The following is an 11,089-nucleotide window of genomic DNA, read 5'->3' as shown; positions in this document are numbered from 1 at the left end:
TTCTAAAATTGCTTTTCTTACTTAAATACGTACATACCACAGGCGCCTGAAGTGTGGATCGATAGCCCCCCCCCCCCCTTTTTAATAAAAAAAAAAATGTAAGAGCTTATAATTTCTCAATAATATAAAATTTCCCCATCAATCACATCTAGATATCGTTGTATGCAAGGAGATTGTACCTTTTCTTACGTTTAGAGAATGGCCTGGTACGGTATAATAAAAATACACGTGTAATTTACTAAAAGGGGGGGGGGGCTATCGATCCACACTTCAGGCGCCTGTGATACAAACTTGGAAGATATACAACATCAAAATTAGGAATACGGTATTGATATGGTGGACAAGAACACTGTCATTAACAGGCTGGCAAATTTTTCCGAGTCAGATTATTTATTTTCATGTCGGTAAAGGACAGATTATTTATTTTCATGTCGGTGAAGTACAGATTATTTATTTCCAAGAGGATCTACGACATATTATTTTTCTTCTTCACTGAAAAAAGTCTGACAAGCCGAAAAAAAGGAAAATGCCCAAAGTCCAATTCTCATAAGGGTGGAGGGGAGCACTTTATATTGTCAAGGACAGAATATTTAATATTTTCTTGCCAGTCGAGGAGAGATATTTTCAACATTTTCGAGGACAGATTATTTATTTCCAAAATTTGCTGCCCCCACCCCGAATTAAATGGTCGTGCCCTTATTAAGCTTTGAAGTTGAAAACTTCAAATAATGTAATCATTTGAAAGATAAGAGGCGTAGTATGATGATGGCTCAGTGGTCCTAAGTATTTATGACCAGTAAACAAAATATGATTACTATTTCGGAAATTCCGGATTTACATTTAAAAATACGTATCACGGATTGACTTCAGGAAATTACGCTCCTGGGTTATATGCCCCAAATTTAATTTAATAATGCATACGCAGAGGATACTGATTTATATTATAAGTGTCATTTATGTATTGTACATGCATGTATTGTACATGCTGACAAACTACGAAAACCTATTAGGATCAATCTATGGGTGAAAAAAATTAAAAGGCGTAATAATGTCTTTTCAAAAGGCGTATTAACGCAAAAAAGGCATAATAACGCGAATTGAAAAGGCGTTATAACCCCTATAAAGGCGTAATAACGCGAAAAAGGGCGTTATTACGCCTTTTTAAAAGGCGTTATAACGCCTTTTTAAAATGTTTACTACGCCTTCCCAAAAGACGTTATTACTTTCTCAAAAGGCCTTATTACTCCTTTCCAAAAGGCGTTAATATGCCTTTTGAATAGCTGTTATTACGCCTTTTGACCGACCAGCATTTTTGAAAATGGGGGCTGCAGCCTCCAAAAAATTTTGATAAGCAACCCCCCCCCCCCAAAAAAAAAATACAACCAACCAACCAAACAAAGGAATTAACTGCCTAAGATACTTGAAAAACCTATTTCGATCATGTGTGCGTGTATGGAGGAGGGGGGGGGGGGGGGTAGGGGTAAGGGTGATCTTTTTCTAACTTTGGGGCTTTGCTGGTCATAATTTCATATCTGAAAATCTTTTTCTTTCCTCTTAGAGCACAGGCAAACTATTTGCATGGTATAATCAGCAATCAGCCTTCAAACACAATAATGAAATCCATGCGCATGACCTTTGGTAGAGGTGTCTGGCATCAGAAAAGGACAAAGTTGGTTTAATATTGAAAATATCTTACGTACTCAAAAGTATTTTTTCCTAGATATCTAACTACAATCTGTTTAAATCATTTTTTGAGAAATTAGCCCCATACTTAAATGTGAAATTCATGTCAGTCCCGAGGGTCAGCATTTCAGCCCGCGGGTCGGGCTAAGTTAGTCATGTATTGAAAATAAAAGGTGTAATATCGTTTTTTGAAAGGCGTAATAATAACCCCTTTTCAAAAGGCGTAATAAGGCCTTTTTGGAAAGGCGTAATTACGTCTTTTTGTTGTAACGTAAAAAGGCGTTACATGTATTACGCCTGTTTTCGCGTTATAACTCCTTTGCAAAAAGTGTTATAACGCCTTTTATCCCCCCCCCCCCCCCCCCCAGTAGTTTGATCCTTCTAGGCTTTTTTTAACAAACAGATAATAACGTAACGAAAAAAAATCACAAGATTCTGGGTACTCCCCCTTCCTTTGACCCCAACCAGGCTTTTGCTTTGCCCTGGGCCAACTAGAGCCTCAAGGCGGCCCCCAAAAACATCCGACCCTCTGCACTATTTGTCAAGCCCCCTTTTAATTCCTGGATCCACCGGAGCGGGGGTACTTGCAGCTAGCCTCCGTAAGCGCCCCCCCCCCCCTCCTTCCAGTGGATCCAGGACAAAGTCCTTATATAGTGGCCTGGCTTAGTCCACCTGAGCTTTATACATGTTTAAAATAAATAAAAAATGGTAAGTATCTAGATATTAAATTTTTGGTGACACAAAGCCGAGTATCCAAACATAAACAGATCTGATGGGCAAACTTGTGCTTAGATATGAAAAAAATGTCCGATATTTTATAAAGTCGGGTTCGGGATTCCTGTACAAAATCAGCATGGCGGACGATGTGGACGAAATCGAGAAGAAAGATGAAGAACAAGCAGAGAAGGAACATTTTATCAGAATTCTTAACGCTTTCAAGTTTTACAGGTAACACAATCATTCTGTTCTTCAAAAAACACATTTTGATATTTCTTTCTTTGATGAATTTTTTAAGAAATCTTCAAGATTACCTTTCCTTTTCTTCAGAAGTCACTCCATGCGGCGAGTTTACACGGCAGAAAAGTCTTTCAACGGTCTTCCCCAGCATCACCAGGAATATATCCCACAGTTCTTGGACAATCTTAAAACTATACAAACGTGCATCACCCATAATTATGAAATAATTCGCCTTATTATTAAAGATGCCGAATGTATGTTCGAGAACAAAACACATGAAGCTGATGACAAGGTTTGTTATTTTTTAAATGAAGTCACAGGCCTGTTCAACAGAGCAAACGTTCGCAAACATTTCTATTGGAAAGATAAGGAATTTTGGCGAGCGCTTGCAAACGTTCGCTCTATTGAACAGGCCTCTGGGTTACGTTCAAGATTGTAGCGCCTAACATGAACACTGTGCACTAGATATCTAGCACTCTTGAACAGATCTTCCTTACTACCAAATATTTCCATTTCTATTTTTTTTTCTCTGTGAAATCTCTTTGAAAGTTAGTTGAGTTGATTTCTTGATCATTCTTAGCAAAAGAACAGCTATGGCAAGACTTCGAAGAATATTAAGGAAGAAAATAACCAACAAATTATTCATAACACATATTTTTAAGCTTGCTTGTGCCTTCTACTCAAAAATCAATTCAGTATAATGAAGAAAATCAACACATTTTCTCACCATTTTTCCACCATTTTGCCAATGGGAACTTTCTGAATTGTTTATATGCAGTGATTAGAGTCATCACCCTGTTTATTTTGTTACATTGCAAATACAAGGAACAAAGTCTATCATTAAGACTTGTTTGAAGAACAAATAAAACGTTCCATCTACCAGTGCACATAAAAGGTCGGAGGTATCAATTATTGGATAATTGTAATATAAAATTGATATATCTCCATTGTATAAAATTTTTTTATAGTCAGACTGTAAACCACAGACAGGTAATTTTTTATCTTCTTCACCTTAAGCCTCTGTCATTGGTAGCATCAATACTTGTAGCTGTGGATTATGCAGGGGTGTGCAAGTACAAAAATTAGTAACTAGCTCGTTGGGCTAGTGGCAGTTACAAAGTTACTAGTCCGAGGTTGCCAGTCACTAGCCCATTAACTACTGAAAACAATATATGTATAATATAACAGAAAGGTAAAAAAAACAAAACATTTAAGTTGAAATAAATAAAACAAATAATGATTAACGCTTTGTTATTGTCAGGTACTTCTCCCTATTTTTATCGACTATAATTGTCACTGAAACGACTGGTGATAGCAACACACAATACATGTAGGTTAAAACGAATTAAAGATTATGATTTTACAACAAAGTTAATTCGTACATCAATTGAGTCAACGTAAATATATGTATACTTTTGTTTTAGATTTACTAGCCCAACAGGCTAATGCAGTATAGATTTATGATAGCCCGACCTCTAAAATTGGTAGCCCCGGGCGTCTGGCAATGGTAATTGCACACCCCTGTTTAATATGAATGCAAAAATAAAATTGAAATGGTCAATTCTTAAAAATTATTTTTTATTCAAGTCAAATGTCTCAAGCAAAGCAGATAAAAAGTGCCTAGAACCAATAATATAAATGACTTTTAAAAACTGATAATTATATAAATGAGCATTATTCTTATTACTCAAATAGCCAGAAGAAAATCTGAAGCAAATGCCCCCCACTAACTTTGACATGGACAAGGTCAAGACAACCCTAAAGCAGATTGTAAGAGACTGGAGCACAACAGGGGAAGAAGAGAGAAAGGCTTGTTATGACCCTGTTATAGCAGAGGTCAAGGACATATTCAGCGATAGGTATGTATTTAGTACGTTTGATAGATTAAATTTAAGTTTTAATGCAGTTATCATGGTTATGACTCAGATATAAGAGAAACATTATTTTTTTGGTCCATATATGACAGATTACAGATGATAATGTGATACCACTAATTTTCGTGGGTTTTTAATTCTGTTGTTTTCATGGTATGCAGAAACCCACAAATTTGTATTGAAATATGAAGATTTTTTTCTGCTGTATAATGTTTCTACTTTACCCATGAAATATAATCCCTTCGAATAAGTTATTTTTCCACAAATCATGAAAATTTGACCCCACAAAAAATACTGTAAACCAACTATTATTCGCATCATCTTTTATTCATGATTAGTCCGTTTAAAATCAATCTGCGACAATTAATTTTCATGACTGAGGAAACATTCTCTACAAATACAAAGCAGAAAAAATGGTTCACAGCAATTAATATTCGCGAGTTAAAGTAGGTCACAAAACATGTGGATATTTCTCGTACGCAAATAAAAGTTGGTTTACAGTAAGTGATTTTACAGTTATTTGTAAAGTGAGTTGCTAAGCCAGCTTTAACCGTTCGTATTATAGGTAACCGGCAGTGTTGAACTCTTAAGTTGTGTTACATTTTTAAGGTTAATTTGTTAGAATTAGACTTGTCCCAATATTTGTTATGTATATTTTTTAACTCTTATGAGCTGAAAGCTTCAGTTAGCTTTTTTGATCAAAGTTTGTCTGATCTGTCTATTGTCACTGTTACATTTTCAACTTTGCCACAAAGCATTCTTGGGTGAAGGGGATTTAAATTTATTCAAATGGAGGGCCACTCCCCATTTCAAAGGGGAAAATAGGGATGGATCATTTTGAAAAAAAAAGATTAACAATTACTGGACCAGGATAAACAAAACATATTTGAAAGATTCCTTAACGAGTATAGATTCCAATTTTTTTTCAAATCAAGGTCCTTGAAGTGTTTTACTGAACTGACCTTGACCTTGTATTGCAGAGATCCTTCTTCAGTGGGAATTCTGGTGCCGGGAGCAGGGCTTGGGAGGTTGGCCTTCGAGTTTGCCAAGAGTGGATATCGTTGTCAGGGAAACGAATGGAGTCTTTTCATGTTGCTTGCCTCAAATTTTGTTTTAAACAAGTAAGGATCAAAGAAGAATTGTGACAGATTGTTGTCATAGTAACTAGTCTACTACGTTTGGTTTGAATTTATTTCTAGCAATTTTCTCAAGCAGATATATTTTTGAAGCATAGATTTTGCAATATTTTGTTGAAGATTCCCAGGTTTTTAGCTTTTAAAATTTTCAACTCCCTGTCATATAAAATTATATGAATTCTCCCATATTTCAATATTTCTTCCAAAGAGAGTAATATATGTATGTGTACATGTATTAGGAATCACTCGCATTTTTAAACCAATGCTGTAGAATTTATAAACCCTTGTATCTTCCAGACTAATTGTACTGCTCAAGATACTATCATAATTTATATGGCATTTGAATTTTATGATATTCATTATCTTTATTTTTTTTTTTGGGAGGGGATTTTTATTAAGAAGCCACAGTATATAAATTCATTGCTGAATGTGAAGGCAGGCTATCATGGATTTATTGATTTGATTGACACCATGCAGGTGTTGAACACCTAATTAGAATTGTTACAGTTTAATTTTCCCTTTTCTTTGGGAATTCGAACTTTTTGAAGAGTATTGAATATAATGTAAGTTCTGCCTTTGTATAATTCATCATCCCTGCAGATGCTCTGAAGTAGATTGTTTTACCTTGTATCCTTGGATACACCAATGGACAAACAACAAAATGTCAGCTGATCAGATCCAGCCAATCAAATTTCCAGATGTTAACCCTAGTGACCTTCCACCTACCTCAGATTTTTCCATGGCAGCTGGAGACTTTCTAGAGGTGTATCAAACTCCCGGTAATATTGACATTCCGTTCCATGTTGTCATTTGTGTGTTGTAGCACTTGAATAGATTTTAAAGGATTAACATAGATTCTTCAAATTCAGTTAAAATTAATGAAAAGCTATGTTTTTTATGTATGGAACGAGGTTGCATAATTATTAAGCGTTTCTCAAAAGTTGAAATTCACATTGTTTAGGAAATAATGGTAAGTAAATTTTTTGACCACCCACAATAGTTTGCTACAATGTATGTTTTGAGGCAGAAATAGATGAAACAGACTTTGATAGGAATGGCAAATAAACATGGCCTAAAATTGTGTAATTTTGCTTTCAGATGCATATGACTGTGTGGCCACAGTGTTTTTTCTGGACACAGCACATAATGTAATAGCTTACATAGAGACGATTTATGATATACTCAAACCTGGAGGTTACTGGGTCAATCTAGGTAAGGCCAAATAAAAAAATATGTGTGGTTCCGGTTACCCGACCTTCCCTATTTTATACCCCCGACCCTAAACTTTTTTTTTGGCAATTTTCATATTTTTTCCGGAATTTTCCCTGATTTCCATCAATGACTCCAGTTTAAGTTTTAGTTTCAGAAATTATGGCCTCCTTGCAAAACATAGTTTAATAGTGTTAAATCCAAAGCAAACTAGCATGTAGGTGTCCCCTACCAATATTGACTAGTATATTATCACACCACATCTAAATGCCATTTGCAAAGCAGTGATAGGTATTATTTCTAAAGAAAAAATTAAGAAAATCATTTTGCTAAAATTCCCTACCTACCTACCCTAATTTTTTTGGAAGTGTAACCGGAACCACACATATTTTTTTGTTTGGCCTAATGTAATAAAATGTCATAGGATCTAAGTATTGTAATGAAATCTCATAGGATCAAGGTAATGTAACAAAATATCATAGGATCTAGGTAAATTTAGTAAAATGTCAAAAGATAAAGGTAAGTGTAATAAAATTTTATATGGTCTAGGTAAAGATAATGAAATTTCAAAGGATGTAAGTAAGGAAATAAAATCTAAATATGTAGATAAATGTAATGATATCTCATTGGACATTAAGTAAATGTAATAAAACCTCATATTAGGATCTATATAATGTAATAAATAATCATAGAATCTAGGTAAATGTAATCAAATCTAGAATCAAGGAATTGTATAAAATGTCATAAGATCTAGGTAATGTAAATCAATTTCATGGAATCTAGATAAATGCAAAAAAGCCTAGATAATATAAATCTAAATTTATAATATCTGATAGGATCCAGCAATTGTAAGAAAATTGCAAAGAATCTACTAGGTAAATTTCGTAGGATCCGCACAACTAGACAATTTAGTATCATAAAGTCAGAATAATAATAACTGAAGTAGACCTAAGTCTGAATTTTATTAGACATCAGTTTATTTTAAATCTTTTCTTACAGGTCCCCTGCTTTATCACTATGCTGATATTGAAAATGAGACTTCCATAGAGCTGAGTTACGAGGAAGTCAAGAAAGTTATCAAAAAAGTCGGATTTGTTATTCAGGTAAGTATCCGTTCTTCTGTGAGAATTAAAGTATATATTTTTAAATTGCTTGAACTGAAAGTTTGGGTGAACTTATTGTTCATCTATCTGCCTGTCATTTGTAAACTGACCCCATTTTCAAATTCAGTCATTTTCAATTTGACTTTGTAAAAAGAATTACATTTGTAAAAGGTATGCAAACTTTCAAAAAGGAAGAATTGTCTCTCTGTTGCAAAAGGAGATAATTTGGAAATGTTGAAAAAAAGATGGGGCATTTTAATAAATTTCTAAAGAACAACTAGGCTAAAAATGACCCAAAAAACAAATGCATGAAATCCCTCAAAGGGTCCTTGTTCAATTAATAAAATGAAACAAGAATTAAAGGTCAGATAACAGTTCAAATTTTGCTTTGGTATGCATTTAAAAAATCTTCAAATGGAAAAAAAATTAATGATTTTTGAACTGTCGTGCAAGCACACCCCTGGAATTTATTAATTCATATAGTTTTTATTAAGGTAGTAATATATTTTGAGGTGTGGACACACCAAAGAAGTACTTGTGTGATAAAACCCATAAAACATATTCCTAGTGTGATGTTCTGATTACAGAAAGAAGAAACAGATATTTCCACAACCTACACACAGAACCCAGCCTCCATGCTTCAATATAGATATAGCAGTGTTATGTTTGTCTGTCAAAAACCAAAGGAAGCAAAAACTGCCTGACATTCCATCACCTTCAGTTTTATCCATGGTTACAAACTTCCCCATGGCAACAGCAAGCTATCTTTATGGTTACAGACCAATTGCATTATGAGATTTGGTTGGACTTTGGAGTATCCATGAATTGCAAGTCACAAGTATAAACTAGTGTGAAGGGAAAGAACTCTGTGATGTCAACATTGTTGTTTTTGAGTATACAGGTTTTTGTTTTGTAGATTTAGCTAGGATATAATATTAGTATTTCCCATGTGATGAAAAGCCAGATTTTCCCCCTGGCAAGAACAGGAAAGAAAATTTGGAAAAAAGCATCCTTCAGAACCAATATTTTAAATAAATCCCTTACATGACTTTCGAATATTATCTTGTCTTTTGATGTCTTTTACCAATGATTTTGCAAGAAAATAAAAAAAAAATTGTATTTGTGTATGCTAAATTAAACATATTTTATCAAACATGTTAAAATACAGGGAGTAAACAAGAAATTAAGTTGTTTATCACACTTAACTACAATTTATTAAATATTAGCAAGACAAAATGAGCAAGGGATATATAGTGGCGATTTTAATTTGTTGTATACATGTAACTCAAAAAACTTCCAAATAAAAAGGAATTTTAGATGGCATCTTTTAATCCCTTTGTAAAGGTCAATCTGAATAAAGCCAGACCTCTTTTTACACTATGGCATAGAGGGTCAGACCCTCTCGGGGAGTAAATGGAGGTCTGTGAACCTTTTTGCAAAATTATCTCATGAATATTAATAAGACAAATATTTTGCAATTCTCCAACAAGTACCTAAGGTATATCGGTAATAAGTCATATGCACACACAAAAATCATATGTATATATTATTAATTTAGAATATATTGTGAATAATCTTTTTAGAAAAATATAATATCTTTATAAAACAAAGATATTTTAGAGATGTCAGATTTTCATATTAGATTTTTTTTGTGTGTGAAAAGGGCTTCTGAATTTACTTAGGTTGTGTACATGTCCATTGGCCTGTACATCTACACATGTTATGGTCAATAAGTCATATGCCAACTTAGAGAACAAAATAAGTTACTTGTATCATGTTTAGATTATTAAATAATTTATTGTCATTGATTTGGAATTCAGTACATAGACAATTTCATCATTACAACCTTTTCCCTAAGATTTCATTTGTTTGATGTAAATATTTGAAAAACAAAACAAAACAAAACAAAAAACAACATTATTTTAAATTTTTTAAGGAGATAAAATAGTCTGCAGCATAGATTTAAATTTGATGAAATAAATTAATCAAATCTCTTGGAGATTAACTATATGAATATCTAACTAATGCTCTTCTTGTTTTTGATTACATGATAAATATCTTTTCTTGATTTTTACAAGATTTGTTCTTCAATCTTAGCAATGATATATAATTATAATATTTGGCATGTAATATAAATTTAATACACAATCACATGCCATATTATATGGCCAATAAGTGGTCACATATAGATAAACTACATTTTTTGTCCTATCCAGTAGATGCTCTTTCAATATCACTGACTAACAGTCACACATCTATTTCCATGTAAATGCAAAAAGCACAGTCAATTGTTCACATTATTTTTTGATGCTTGGTTTTGGGGGCTTGAAAATTCCAATCTTCCGAAGCTTGCGAACAATTATGGGAGCACAGGTCAAGGTTATCCCAATACGCGGCACAGCGAACATTTTGTGAACTGCATAAGCAATAACAAATGTACTAGCCCCTGCTGCAAGAGCCGATTCTAAAATCTGTTCCGAGACCCCTAGCTTCCTGAGAATTCCGACAACATCAACTCCGACAGACACTAAGAAATAGAAGAATCCCAGGGACATCAACGCAATACATATGTGGAAAATGATGACCACGGGTCCATATTCTTTCACTGCCCTCTTGAGTTTCTGCCGTTGTGTAAGTTGAGCTTCGACATTTTCAGAGTTTGTGCTTGTCTCCTGGTTCGAGACGTCTTCATTAGTAGTGTTCTCTGAACTCTTCTCTTGGGATAGATCTAATTTTTTCTCGCACAGTAAGAGCACTGAAGTTGCAAACGATCTGTTGTCGATGTTAACATGAGTGACATTTATTGTATTCAAGAGTGCCGGAAATGAATTGTTGCAGGCAGTTGTGTTTTTAGATGTGTAAGCACCATTTATGACATGTAAACATCTTATACCATGAGGTGTACAAGTTCTAATGTTCAAAATGGGAATTTGGGTAAATAGTCTGGATGCACAGCCCTTGAACGATGCACAAGCAGTGCTTGTCCCAAAATGTGACCCACATAACCGCACCGTCATTGGCATTTTCTGATTTAAAATTCCAAGATGGCTCCCGTTTCTCAAGACGGAATTTAAAAGGCACATATTGCTCTTAAACTGGTGCATATTTATTTAATTTTCACGAACTT

The 11,089-nt window shown here is 34.1% G+C and overlaps 2 protein-coding genes across 2 annotated transcripts; one reads left to right on the top strand and one right to left on the bottom strand.

Annotated features, from left to right (window-relative positions):
- Window positions 1-2,532: 2,532 nt before the first annotated feature.
- On the top strand, window positions 2,533-9,018 carry LOC133198018 (carnosine N-methyltransferase-like). The gene is made up of 8 exons (XM_061334167.1): window positions 2,533-2,631; window positions 2,731-2,932; window positions 4,336-4,499; window positions 5,495-5,635; window positions 6,251-6,429; window positions 6,749-6,862; window positions 7,859-7,962; window positions 8,550-9,018. The coding sequence occupies exons 1-8, from the start codon at window positions 2,537-2,539 to the stop codon at window positions 8,664-8,666; spliced, it is 1,116 nt and encodes a 371-aa protein (XP_061190151.1). The 5' UTR covers window positions 2,533-2,536; the 3' UTR covers window positions 8,667-9,018.
- Window positions 9,019-9,879: 861 nt separating this feature from the next.
- Window positions 9,880-11,089, bottom strand: LOC133198020 (uncharacterized protein C18orf19 homolog A-like). The gene has a single exon (XM_061334168.1). The coding sequence runs from the start codon at window positions 11,064-11,066 to the stop codon at window positions 10,260-10,262; it is 807 nt and encodes a 268-aa protein (XP_061190152.1). The 5' UTR covers window positions 11,067-11,089; the 3' UTR covers window positions 9,880-10,259.

The sequence above is a fragment of the Saccostrea echinata genome, unplaced genomic scaffold, assembly GCF_033153115.1.
Source record: "Saccostrea echinata isolate AGI-Se365-2 ecotype Australia unplaced genomic scaffold, CSIRO_AGI_Sech_v1 ptg000032l, whole genome shotgun sequence".
NCBI classification, from domain to species: domain Eukaryota; kingdom Metazoa; phylum Mollusca; class Bivalvia; order Ostreida; family Ostreidae; genus Saccostrea; species Saccostrea echinata.
This window is presented reverse-complemented; position numbering and strand designations above follow the sequence as displayed.